This window comes from Sturnus vulgaris, chromosome 11, assembly GCF_052056855.1.
Source record: "Sturnus vulgaris isolate bStuVul1 chromosome 11, bStuVul1.hap1, whole genome shotgun sequence".
NCBI lineage: Eukaryota > Metazoa > Chordata > Aves > Passeriformes > Sturnidae > Sturnus > Sturnus vulgaris.
In genome coordinates, this window is record NC_142253.1 from 392,080 (window position 1) to 404,761 (window position 12,682).

General features: G+C 50.8%; 3 protein-coding genes and 1 non-coding gene across 11 annotated transcripts in view; 3 read left to right on the forward strand and 1 right to left on the reverse strand.

The window, feature by feature from the left end:
• IFT122 (intraflagellar transport 122) overlaps positions 1 to 6,381 on the reverse strand; it is a 29,359-nt gene extending 22,978 nt beyond the window's left edge. For all 6 annotated transcript variants that reach the window (XR_015805943.1, XR_015805944.1, XR_015805942.1 and 3 more), the window contains exons 1-9: positions 6,240 to 6,381; positions 5,808 to 5,874; positions 4,660 to 4,744; positions 3,758 to 3,836; positions 2,929 to 3,005; positions 2,435 to 2,501; positions 1,510 to 1,656; positions 709 to 784; positions 7 to 198 (exon numbers count right to left, since the gene is read on the reverse strand). Coding sequence is in view for 3 of the 6 variants with exons in the window: in XM_014874063.2 (XP_014729549.1) it covers positions 7 to 198; positions 709 to 784; positions 1,510 to 1,656; positions 2,435 to 2,501; positions 2,929 to 3,005; positions 3,758 to 3,836; positions 4,660 to 4,744; positions 5,808 to 5,874; positions 6,240 to 6,280 (831 nt within the window). In the remaining 3 variants the exon portion in view is untranslated. The remainder of the gene's footprint in view (positions 1 to 6; positions 199 to 708; positions 785 to 1,509; positions 1,657 to 2,434; positions 2,502 to 2,928; positions 3,006 to 3,757; positions 3,837 to 4,659; positions 4,745 to 5,807; positions 5,875 to 6,239) is intronic.
• Positions 6,382 to 6,511: 130 nt separating this feature from the next.
• MBD4 (methyl-CpG binding domain 4, DNA glycosylase) lies at positions 6,512 to 10,127 on the forward strand. Of its 3 annotated transcripts, none has more exons than XM_014871675.2 (8): positions 6,512 to 6,556; positions 6,691 to 6,873; positions 7,064 to 7,854; positions 8,213 to 8,287; positions 8,587 to 8,721; positions 8,951 to 9,100; positions 9,705 to 9,808; positions 9,953 to 10,127. In XM_014871675.2, exons 1-8 carry the CDS (start codon positions 6,543 to 6,545, stop codon positions 10,028 to 10,030), a joined length of 1,530 nt encoding a protein of 509 aa, XP_014727161.2. In that variant the 5' UTR covers positions 6,512 to 6,542; the 3' UTR covers positions 10,031 to 10,127. The 3 variants fall into 3 exon arrangements, with proteins under 3 accessions (XP_014727161.2, XP_088027337.1, XP_088027338.1); XM_088171211.1 differs by having other exon boundaries at positions 6,513 to 6,556; positions 7,064 to 7,575; XM_088171212.1 differs by lacking the exons at positions 9,705 to 9,808; positions 9,953 to 10,127 and having other exon boundaries at positions 6,513 to 6,556; positions 8,852 to 9,046.
• Positions 10,128 to 10,722: 595 nt separating this feature from the next.
• On the forward strand, positions 10,723 to 12,617 carry RPL32 (ribosomal protein L32). The gene is made up of 4 exons (XM_014874045.2): positions 10,723 to 10,860; positions 11,422 to 11,522; positions 11,718 to 11,899; positions 12,446 to 12,617. Exons 2-4 carry the CDS (start codon positions 11,427 to 11,429, stop codon positions 12,573 to 12,575), a joined length of 408 nt encoding a protein of 135 aa, XP_014729531.1. The 5' UTR covers positions 10,723 to 10,860; positions 11,422 to 11,426; the 3' UTR covers positions 12,576 to 12,617.
• Positions 11,223 to 11,358, forward strand: LOC148222451 (small nucleolar RNA SNORA7). Its single transcript, XR_015806153.1, has one exon. It is a non-coding gene; the product is annotated as a small nucleolar RNA SNORA7 (small nucleolar RNA).
• Positions 12,618 to 12,682: the final 65 nt, after the last annotated feature.

Below are 12,682 nucleotides of genomic sequence, written 5' to 3' on the forward strand. Positions count from 1 at the left end.
ACTGACCACATAGTTGGAGTCTGGTTTAACTTTGCAGGTCCACACCCAGCTGTTCTGCTCTCCCACAGTGCCCAGGCGTACTCCATCCCTTGTGAAGAGAGAAACCTGTCTGTCTGAGCCTCCCAGCAAGAGATACTCTCCTTTGGTAAAGTAGCTGATGCAGCATGGGTCAAAATTGAGCACTCTGTCCTTCCCAATCTACAAGGGAAAATGAAACAAACAAAAAAACCAATCAAAAACATTAACAAAAGGATCATTTCATTTTTCCTGAAGGCAGCAAGTACCATCACTGATACCATTCATCTCCTCCATGCCAGAACCACTGGCTATATTAAGATTCCCAAAGGCAGTCCTAAATTATGTCCAAGAATCTGGCCAGGCCCAAACCATTCTGCTCAGAAGGCAACAATCCACAAAACCCCTTTAAGAGCTGAAAACCCCACAAAGATGTTCTCTACAACAGAAGTCACAGAAGTCAGCAGTGTTGTAAGGGCTTTAATAGAAGAACTGCAAGACTTCAGCTGAGCTGCTCTGTGAGAAACAAGAGCTGATGGAGTAATGGATGGCTAAAAAAAGTATACTCATAAAAGGGTGTGGAAACAGAAGGCATTTAATGTAACTAATAAAGCACCAGTATACAAATATTTTGACTGTGGGACACCAAACAAAACCAAAATACCTTGTGACTTTTGACTCTCCAAGACATACCTGCTTGCCACTCAGGTGGTAAAAGGAAAGCTTCTGACCCCAGTCTGCCACAGCTAAAATGTCATTGCGTTCATCTCTGAAAAAAAAAATAAAAAAAAGGAAAAAGTAGTAATTCCACAGCAATTTATTAACAAATTCCTCAGAGCAACAGAACCAAATAGCAGAATAGCAGAATTCACTTCACATTATTCTTTAAAAGTCACAAACTGAAAGGACAGCAGTTTGTCATTTTAAACCTGCAGAAAACAGCTTGGGGACACAAAATCAAAAGCAGCCTCCTCTAAAGGAATAACTCAAAGCTTGAGGGGGAGGTCGGGCTCTGCTCCCAGGGAACAGGGACACAACAAGAGGAAACAGCCTCAAGCTGTGCCAGGGAAGGTTTAAGTTGGGTATTGGGAAAACTTCTTCCCTGACAGGCTGCACAGCCCTGGCAGAGCTGCCCAGGGCAGGGCTGGAGTCCCCATCCCTGGAGGGATGTAAAAGCTGTGTGGATGTGGCACTTGGGGACATGGGGCAGTGATGGCCTTGGCAGTGCTGGGGGAAGGGCTGGACTCCCTGTCTCAAAGGGCTTTTCCAATCTAAACAATCCCACACCTCCAATCTAAAGGTAACTTTTCCTCAGGTTCTCCATTCAGCTGAAGACTGGCAGCAAAGACAAAACCACAATATATCTTCACTTAAAGAAAGTAACACACACGGCATTAACCTGTTCCAGCAGGGATAAAAATCAAGCCTTTCTGCAATCAATCAGCCAAAAATTCTCTATTCAGCATGAAAAAAAGGAAGGGTGAAGTTATTTACCTGGAAGGATTCCAACAAATTGACCATATTGGAGAGGAAGAGCCTCCTGGCCTCTCTATTTTCACTTTCTCATCACCATTTTTGTTCCTTATGCTGACAATGCCATTGAGCATCCCCAAAGCAAGGTACTGGCCATCATTTGTCCAGCTGAGAAAACACATACATAATGAAGAATAAACTACTACAAACAAGCAGCAGGAAGGCAGGATGGTATATAGCACACTCACACAGGAATGGCAGATAAAAGTATATTTCTAAGAGGGAGTTCTGGCAGGTGGCTAGCAATCCTATGGTTTGTTTATGCATCTAAATCCACATTTATAGCAACAGCATGCTCTACATCGAGAACATTTTATCATATACACAGAAGTCAAATAATAAATTAAAGCTTGCAACATTTGTAACATGTGCTAAGTCAGATAATTCTGGGGATGGCAGTCTGGGAGTAGACCAAAATGCTTTAAAAGCCACATTTAGAACATGATCAGACTGAACTGTCTGGTGTAGGCCAGAGGGGGCCTAGGGTCTATTCTGGTCTCTTCTTCAGTCAAATGAATGACTTTAGTTAATGAATCCTTGCTTCAGGTTCCCCACAAAGGTAATACCTTCTTCAACTGAAAACACCAACAGTACAGGGAATGAACTACAAACAAAAATTGCAATTATTTTTCCTCTAACTTAATTTTGTTGCTGTTGCACAAGACACATGAACAGATGGACAGATAACCTAAGACACCTGCTCAAGATCAGAATATGCCTCTGATGCCTTCAGAAGGATTTGGTTATAAATAGGACCAAGCATAACCCAACACTTTGCTACTGAAAAAGAAGGAAGGAAAAGTCCTCTTTTTTAAAGCTTCAATCTTACTTTAAATGGTTTGTATCGAAACTAACTTAAATGACACAGATAACCCTTAAAACTTACCTACAGCAAGTAATCTTGCAGCTTGTTTTATGTTTAGAGACTGACTTCTGTTCAGGAGACCACAAGCCTTGATGAGAGAAAACAAAAAGCCAATGACAAGTAAGTACGTGCCAGTGTTCAGACTGGAAACTAATACTGTCAGAGAATTCAGCTGGGATTTTAGAGGCATCATAGTCTTGTCCACTGCTAGAATGACATTTAAATACATATTTATTATTAAATGGGGGGAAAAGTCCATCTAAATAACAGAGGGTGTCTCTGCAAAAAATTTCAGTAGCAGAGCAGCACATTTGATCCTGTGACCCCTCACTACATTGTCCTTTCCCACTGAGTTTAAGTGATTTAAATCAGCATCCAGTGCCACTGAACATTAGGGAGCTTTGTGTCCCATCTCCTCTGCAGTTATAGAGCTGTACCTATCTGTGGCTAGCTCAGCTATCCAGCTGTAATGGAATTCACTGTCTCAATGGAAGAGTTCAAGGGAGAAGACATACCAAAATCCCCAGACGAGCAGGATGCCAGCTGATGAGTGAGAGGATTGTATGAAACGCACTGGATAGAGTCATTATGCCTAGAATGAAGTTACAATCAGATTCAATAAATCGTTCTTAAATGTCCCTTTTCTGACTTTCAGCAAGTGAGCTGAAAGCTTTAGCAGATGCCAAAATAATTGGATTGGTTTATAGCACATCAAATAAATCTGCTTTTACTGTGAAGTAAATCAGAAATAAACCTTGTAAAAACTGTCTCCAAGTAGCAAGATTCACTGTATCTCATCAAGATTAAAGCAACTGGGGTTTGTGAAATATAACTGAAGACTGTATCCAAATCCTAAACCAAGTGTGGTTGTGCAGGCTCTGTGTAGTGACCAGCTAACACAAACCAACTCCTGATAAATGTGCAGTCAGGAAACAGAACATGAACTTGTTGCTTCAGAGGGCTGACTGAAAACAGAGCCAGATGATTGAAATATACCAAAAGTGCCAAACCCATCTTTAATTTGATCTCTGAACCAGAATTATGGTTTATTTTAGAAGACTGTCATATTATGTTTCATTTTATTCTGACCTGAGTCTCCCTAGTTCTCTGTCAGCCCTCCAAATTCACAGATTTCTCTGGATTCTCCACCTCCTTTTATGCCTTTAATTGCTTTCCTGCCTCATTCAGATAATTCAGCTGTTCTTTTCCTCCTCCCTCCCCTATCACCCCTTTTCTCTGACCTTAGTGAACCTTCTCCCAAATCTAACAGCTCGTGCTCTTTGATTGCAGCAGCACATAATCAAAATTGGCTTTTGAGGCACAGAACTGAATGGCATCACTTACGTGTACTTCAGAATTCCTTCTAACTTTGAAGTCCAAATTATCACACTTTTATCAGCAGAGCCAGATGCAAAACGCTTGCCTAGGAATTAGAGGTAATTTAAATCCCACACATACAAGAATCACTTTCACTCCAAATACTTAATCAAAGAGAGAGCAAGAAGTTCTTGAACTCGACAAGGCTCAAGTAATAAAGGGGCTGACACTGAGTGCCTGGATGTGCTGGTGCTTCCCCAAACACATGGAGTTCCATGCAGTGCACCATTTCCACGGTGCCAGTAACCAGTCCTTGCAGTGCTGTCCAACCCCAGGCTGGAGATGATGGGAACAGAGAAACAAGTTAAACTGGAACACTGTCACAGGAACTCCCATCACCCAGACAGCAGCAGCTGCAGGAAGGCCCCCAGGCCCATAGAGTGAGTCCCACTGAATGAGAGTCATAGACCATGAGAGAACTGGAAGCAGATTGCAGTGAATATGGTAATATGTGAAGGATCAGGAGATCAGGAACCTCTGGGACAGAGGAACTACAGGAATAAAACTCAGAGGCAGATGAGCAGTAAAAAGAGGAATCTCTGAGGTGAGATTCTCGTCATGCTACCCATGCATATACATTGCACCAGTGCTAAACCCAGCACTGAGGTCAAAGGGGAGGGGTGGTGGGAGCACAGCTCTTGGGTTCACAGGTGATCTTAGCACCTGCACAGCAGCTCACACCCTCCTCTGAACAACAAACCCCAGCACCTGTTAAAGAACCAACCCCCAGCAATTGTTAAAGAACAAACCCCCAGCACTCCCACGCTGAGACTGAACCAACCCCCATTTCTCCATTTTCACTGGGCAATCACAAATGGGAGAGATGCACTTCACAAACCAGGCTAACAGTGCCCCAAGGTGCTATTTACCATCTTTGGCATAAGCCACGCAGTACACTGTGTCTTTATGTCCTTTCAAAGGCTGAATCAGGGTTCCATCAGAAGTATCATACACCTGTTCAAATAGGGAGAAAAAAACCAATCCAAACATACAAACAAAAGACCTTACACAAAAACCCTCCAGTGAATCACAGAACCACGTTTGGGTGGGAAGGCCCTTTAAAGCTCACACAGCTCAAGCCCTTGCCATGGAGCAGTGAGACCTTCCACTAGACCAGGTTGCTCCAAGCCCCATCCAACCTGGCCTAAAACACCTCCAGTGTGCGGGCTGGGACATAAAACTACTGAAGGCCAACAGATTATGCACTTCCTTTTGTGTCTGATTTTTGGATTTCATACAGTTCATACAAAACAAAGCATTTTCTAGCACAGAAGCAGCTTTCTGTGACATGATACTTCTTAGAAAGAAAGAACTCAGTAATAGAAAATAACATGTACAAAGGACATTTTTCAAGAGTTTATTAGGCAGCTTGTTTTACATCTTATTGGCTTCTTATATTTTATTTTTATATTTTACATCTTGCTGTTAAAACATCCAGGCATTTGATGTTTTAAGCATAATAAATTACTGCAAAAGAGCATCAGTAAATACACAATTCTGTTAGCCCTGAAAATAAGACCTGCTGTCCTGCAGTGCTGAACTCCATCTCTACAATCCATCCATCATCCCTCCACTCCATCCACCCCTTCCTGCAGTTCCTACCCCTGCCCCATCTGAAAGCTCTGCAGGACCTGTGAGCAGCTGGTCCTGAGCTGCTCTTGCAGCAGCCCCAAGGACCCACAAACAGCTTGAGGTGAGTGTTCCCTCATCTTTCCTACACCACAATGCCAGGACACGGGGTAGGTTCATGGATCTCAAACCCTGGGCACGGCAAAAGAGGACGAGATGACACTAATAACATAAATCTCATTACTTTTGGAAATAGAGCTTAAAACTTGGTAAGAAATATTAAAAAGCTTCAAAACACTTTAGAATTGGCCTGCATTAATATGTATGATGCTGAGAGGCTGCACTGACAGAGATAAGGGGATTTCAGATAGGTTACATTCATAAGTTAATGTGAAAGAAATCATGCTCATACAGCTGTAAAGGAGAGAGGACAGGAAGGTTTTCCTACCAGCAGCCTGTTTCCAGCAGCAATTATCAGCTGGGTCCCATCCGGCTTGAACGCGAGGTCGTAAATACTGAGGGAAACAAACAAGCAAGAAGCGCGTGTCAGAAATATACAGAAATTCACAGAAATTCACAGAAATATACAGAAATATACAGAAATATACAGAAATATACAGAAATATACAGAAATATACAAAACTACAGAGATGTGCCCATGGCCAGCACTGTACGGGCACAGAGAGCTGGGTGTGATCGCCAGCAAAGCCCCGAGCAGGACGGACCGCCGGCACCGACCGACCCCGCGCTGAAACGCCCCACAGCCCGGGCAGAACGGGCCGGGACACCGGGACACCGGGACACCGGGATACCAGGATGGGCCCGGGACACCGGGACACCAGGCCGGGCCCGCACAGCGGCTGTGCCCGGGGCCGCTCACCACTGCTCGGCCCTGTCTCGCCAGGTGAGCGCGGCCCGCATCCCTCGTGCCCCGCACGGCCCGGCACGGCTCGGTATGGCTCGGCACGGCTCGGCGCCGCCCTTCACGGCCGGGCCCGCTCCGCGCCGGGCGCCGCTTCCCCGGCCCCGCTGCTGCCACGGCAACGCGCCCGGGCCCGGGGCCGGCGGGTCCGCCGCCCCACCAGGGGGCGCTACCAGCCCGGCAGGGGACGCTCGCGCGGGGCGGGGCGCGGAGGCGGTGCCCTGAGCGTCATGTGAGCGTCACGTGAGCGGCGCGCGGGGGATGGCGGCGGGCAGGTGAGGGGGAGCGTGCCCGGGCGGGAGCGGCGGCCGTGCTAACTGGGACACATTGCCCAGGGTCGTGTGGGGGTCTGTGCCCAGGTCCGCTCCTCCAGTACCTGGACCTTACCCGGCGTCTTCTTCCCCTGCAGCCCCGCGGGCGGCAGTCGAGGCACAGCGGAGGAGGAATGGCCCGGCCCCAGCCCCAGCCCCAGCCCCGCCTGTGGGGACCACGGCCCGGCGGCGCCCTGCGCCGTCCCCCGCGGGTGGCAGCGGGTGAGCAGCCGCAGGCAGGCGGGCAGGACGGCCGGGAGGATCGACGTGTACTTCGTGAGGTGAGGCTGGGCTGTCAGTGAGCTCTGTGTGCCCTTTCTTGGCAGGACCACAGAAATGTGTCCAGACATCGTCTTGAAAACTGTTTTTGCCCTTTGTTTTGGTGTTGTTTTATGTATTATTGAAGATTTTTAAGCGAAGAATAGGAGAATGAGAAAGTCATTGCTAATTTACTTTTGTTTCCTACCACAGCCCTGAAGGGAAGAAGCTGAGGTCAAAACGAGCACTTGTGGAGTATTTACAGAAAACTGGAGAGACAACACTGAAAGCAGCAGATTTTGATTTCACAGCTCCTCGAGGGAGCACACGCTCAGGGTTGAGGGGATATGGCACAGGAGCTGTGAAGACTGACCTGGAAAAGGAGGATTGTCAGAGCAAAGTGCAGGATCTCCATGCACAGAATGGTGCTGAGGTTGGAATTCAGAACATCCAGGCTGGGAGTGGACACCTGGAGGATGCCACATCTACTGTGGAAGGCACAAACCCAGAGGAGAGTTTGAAAACCAAACGAAAGGGGGCAGATGGGAAAAGTGTCCAAACTAGGAGACGTGGGAAGGGCTCAGAAAGGAGGAACCAAGGTGACCCCAAGAACAAGAGGCAGAGAAGAATCTCTAACACACTGGAGACCGAGTGTGTTCAGAACAAGAGAGTCCACAGACAGACAGACACACGTGGAGCTGACATCCAGGCTGTGGGTGATCCAGGTGCTGATCCTGTGGATGCAGGGAAAGCTCTGTCAGGAATGTCCAGGGCACGGCTGAGGTCAGTGGCTGGCTCACAGAGGGAGCTGGGTCACCTGCCAAAGGAGGGGCCATGCTCCAGTGACACACCTGCTGCGAGGCCTGAGGTGAAATCCTATGGACTGGAGACAGGGAAGGTTCCAGATCCGGGGGATCTGGGTCAGCAGAATGTTCAGTCTGACTCTGAGGTGGATGCTGAGCCCTGGGACAGGACAGGCTTCCCAGCAGTCACAGCGTCACCAGGTGTGTGTGTGTGTGTGCAAGAGCAGAACGTGATGCCAGTCCTCATGTTCTGCCCAGGCCTCTCTTGGCTCTTGAGGCCACGTGTTCTACTTCAGGTCAAGCTCCTCTGACATCCAAATCTCATTTTTATCCAGCATTTAAATTATTGCAGGCTTACTCAAAACTGACACTTACTGTACCAAGCTCTTAAGCTGTACAGTGTCAGACGATAATCTGGAGGAGATTTAAGGTACCTTTGTGTTCTGTACATGAGAAGAATTCCTTCTGTTTCCATTACGACATAAAGCAGAAATGGTGTGTGAAACATGACAGCAAAACACTTAGTCCTTCCTAATGCTGAAGTTTTATTTCTTTACAGAAGTGTCTGTCCCACAAACACGAGTGGAGAGAAGGAAAACGAGTCCGTATTTTTCCAGTAAATTCAGCAAAGAAGGTATTGTACTTAGGGAAATACTTTTTTTTTTTAATGGGGAAGGGATAGGATGGCTCAGCATCAGGTGATGATGTGGAAAATTCCTCTCAGCTTGACACTGGCTGCAGCTGTGCCAAGTGGGACACATTCCCCTGCAGCCCTGTAAAGGCTGTGTGGGATCTGCCGTGGCTCCATCTGTGCACAGTGCCTCCACAAAAGTGCTTCAGAGGTCATCATTTTAATGTTTGTTTTTTTTTTCCTTAAATAGGTAAAGCCATCCTTTCCTGACTAATAAATGTTCCTGTGTTGCCCCTGTACAGCCCTCAGCCCACCCAGAAGGAAGGCCCTCAGAAAATGGACTCCTCCACGTTCTCCTTTCAATCTTATCCAAGAAACACTCTTCCATGATCCATGGAAGCTTCTCATTGCCACCATATTTCTCAACAAAACTTCAGGTAAGTAGAGTAGCAGGAGTAGGTGTGTAAATGTTGGGAGGTGTTACAGGGCTGAAATAGCTGCCAGTTTTAATGGCATTAATAAAATAATCTATTTTAACTTGTGTCACTGTGAAATAACGATCCTTAGTTGGTACCTTGCCTTGGAGAAGCTCACTTGAGAAAGCATATGGATAGTCCAGAAGGAGAACTCCATCCCAGCCTCCTGCTCACGGGATTCTTTCACCAGGGAAAATGGCCATTCCAGTGCTCTGGGAGTTCCTGAAGAAGTATCCTTCTCCTGAGGTAGCCAGGGCTGCAGACTGGAAAGAAATGTCAGAGCTGCTCAAACCTCTTGGCCTCTATGAACTCAGAGCCAAAACCATCATCAGATTCTCAGGTGGGTTTTCCTGACATCTGGAGCAATCTTCGTTATGCTGCCAAAAGACAAACAGCTTTGATCCAAACGCTGCTCTCTGGATTCTCCTCTGTTGGGTGGGTTGGTGGGTTATTTTATGCAGCATTTGGGATCCATTGGTGTCACATAGGCAAAGCTGCTGATCCCAGTCTGAACTGGGAAAGAAATTCTAGCCACAGTATGTTCTGCAGGAGACCAGAAACTTGTTGAAGTGCCTGTAGCACTGCTGCTGTGTTTGCAGCACTGTTACAGAGTGGCTCTGCTCAGGGTTGCTCTGGTGATCTGCAGAAGGCCCTTCCAGTTGGGATTTTTCTGATTCTGATATTTTCTGTACTCAGAACCCGCAGAAGAGAATTTTTGTTCTGATGAGATTATGATTAAAACTCCCATGGTGTTTTGTTGAAAGGGTGTTGAAGATTAACCCGTGGGGATTCATGGCCTGCATTCACCAGGAAACTCCTAAAATTCGTGGTTTTCATTTGAAATGTGCCCAAGTGAGGAGCTGTAACAGTGCACAGGCTGCTCCTTGTGTGCAGCAGTGAGGGCAGGGTGTGTGTGGGTGCTGAGTGCTGTGCTGGCCCCACAGGTGAGTACCTGAGCAAGGCGTGGCGTTACCCCATCGAGCTGCACGGCATCGGCAAGTACGGCAACGACTCCTACCGAATCTTCTGTGTGAACGAGTGGAAGGAGGTGGGTGGTGCCCTTCGGCTCCTTCAGCATCCCACTTGTGCCCACTTGCCCCCCTGGCACTGGGAAACCAACACTCACATTGTTGGAGCAATGAGATGTTTTTAGGTGGTTTAATAAATACTTGACCTTTTCCCTGTGTCTCAGGTGCAGCCACAGGACCACAAGTTGAACGTGTACCACACGTGGCTGTGGGAGAACCGGGAGAAGCTGAGCATCGACTGAGCTGGGGGTGACCTCATAGTTTTGTGTGTAAATATTTGTGTGATGTCAGGGCTGGGAGTCATTGCTATTTTTTAAATAAACACATCTCTGTTTTGTAGTGCCTGTCTCTTCTTCAAGTGCAGATCTGTGCCCCCATCTGCCTGGGGCTGGCTGGGTACAGCCATCATCCAGGTGCCCACCCTTCCCTGCCCCGGGACAGAGCAGCTGGGATCTGCTCCCCGTGCTGCTGGGCAGGGGCTGAGGGTGACACGCTGTGCCAGGAGCAGACCTGCACAGAGCAGACCCCGTTCAGCGCCCGCTGCCCGGCCCTGGCATTTCCCCCGGTGCCGCCGGAGGTTCCGGTGCCTTCCCAGTCTCATCCAGGGATGGGCCCCGTGTCGCTCTGGCAGGAGAGGGGCCGAGGAGGGTTTTGGCTCCCCGGAGTTGGGGCCGCTCCTGGCCGGGGCCGGGGCCGGGACCCGCCGCAATCGGGTCCGCCGCGCCGCCAGGCGGCGCCTGCTCGCCCACTCGAACTGGCGGAAGCAGCCGGCGGGCACAGCCTGGCGCTGTGATCCCGACAGGTCCTGTCAGCTTCGTAGCAAGCGCGCTGCTCGTGGAGGTGGGTGGGAAGCACCGATCTGGGCTTCCCCGCCGGACCGAACGTCCCTGGGCGGTGCCACCTCGCTGCGGTGGCGGCCTGGCCTCCAGGCTGCCTGGCCGGTGCCCTGTCTGCGCGGCGGCAGCGCCACACGCCCCTGCCAGGACCGCCCATAAGCGCGTCCCATAAGCGCTTGCGCGCGGGGCGCCTCCCTCTCTCAGCCGGGCCCGCGGTGGACGCGCCATCGGCACCGGTGAGTCCCGGCCGCGCCATCCGGCGCCATCCGGGGCCATCCGGCCCCCGGCGCTTCTGGCACGGACCGGTTCCCTCCCTTTCCCTTTCCCTCTGCCGCGTCTTTTCCCCGGGGCGCGGGAAGCGGCCCCCGCGGGCCGGGACCGCTCCTCTGCCTGCCGGGGCGACCCGGGATGGGCGGCGCTGGGGCCTCGTCCGCGCCCCTTCCCGGGCGGCGGGGCCGCGCTCCCGGGACAGCTCTCGGTCACGAGCCGGGCCGGGGCCTGTGGAGCGGGGGTGGGCGGAACCGGGGGTCTCGGTCGCTGTTGATCACGGTGTGCGGCGCCGGGCTCCGGCAGGAGCATCGCGGGGATGGCACCGCGGCACCTCCCAGGATCGCATCTGGAGAGCTGCCAGTGCTCTGCCAGCTTCGGAGGCGGGAGGCAGAGCCCCAGCAGATGAAGACCCATTCCCTCGCCGGCCTGCCGTGGCCCGCGGGGGAAGGCAGTCTGCGACACGCGTGGCACGGGGAGCTGCAGCGCACCTCGGCCGTGCCCCTCGCTCACACCGCTCTGTCCTGCAGGCACCATGCCTGCTCTCAGGCCTCTCGTGAAGCCTAAGATCGTCAAGAAGAGGACCAAGAAGTTCATCCGGCACCAGTCTGACCGCTATGTCAAGATCAAGGTGAGCAGTTGCTGCAGGTTCCCAGGGTCAGGAACTTCTGGGTGCCTTTGGTGTAAGTGGAGAAGGAAAGCCCAGTAGGATGGTGGCAAGCTGCAGCAGCGGGGCAGGGAGAGTGGGAAGGCCGCTGGAGGCAGCCTTCAGGCCAGCTGTGTTCAGGATGATCCCGTTTTGTGACTGTTCTCTGCATTTGTGCAGCGCAACTGGCGCAAACCCAGAGGCATTGACAACAGAGTGCGCCGGCGCTTCAAGGGGCAGATCTTGATGCCCAACATCGGCTATGGCAGCAACAAGAAGACAAAACACATGCTGCCCACGGGCTTCAGAAAGTTCCTGGTCCACAATGTGAAAGAGCTGGAAGTGCTGATGATGAGCAACAAGTGAGTGTGTGGGGGCCTGTACTCCCACCTGGGAGGGGTGGTATGGTCAGGGTGGAACAAGGGAAGTCATTGCCTTTGAGAACACAGATGGCATCTCAATGCCCTCAGTGCTACCGGGGGGTGGGTGGGTGGGCTTGGGGCTGGCAATCTCATCCCCTTGGCAAAAATACACAATGGTGGCGAGTGAGGCTGTGCCATGTCAGCAGTAAACCACGGTCAGAACTGGGCACAAGTCTGCTCCAGTGCTTGTTTTTGCTATGAAGTATTAAAAACAATAATGAACGACTACCTGTGACCGAGTCATTCACAGGAAAAGCTGAGCTGTCCTGGAGGGGAGCTGCTGCTTCAGGCCAGAGGGGTCAGGCTTGCTGAGGGGTGGCAGTCGTTGCTCAGTGCCCTTGCAGCGATGCCCCTCTGCTCAGCTGTGTCCGAGTGCTGCTGCCAGGACAGCTCCAACGCTTTGCCATGGTGCCATGGCTCTGGAGGGCTCTGCCTTGGCTCTGGGGCAGCTGGAGCCAAGCCCCACGCTGTCTGTCTCCCCACCAGGTCGTACTGTGCAGAGATTGCCCACAACGTGTCCTCGAAGAACAGGAAGGTGATCGTGGAGAGAGCCGCCCAGCTCGCCATCAAGATCACCAACCCCAACGCCAGACTGCGCAGCGAGGAGAACGAGTAGCAGCTCTGCAGCACGGGTGTATTTAATAAAGCCTCAGTCCAACTTGGCTCCTGTTTTGCATGGGCACAGGAGGGGCAGCAGCCTGTGTGTGGCTCCAGGGCTCTGCT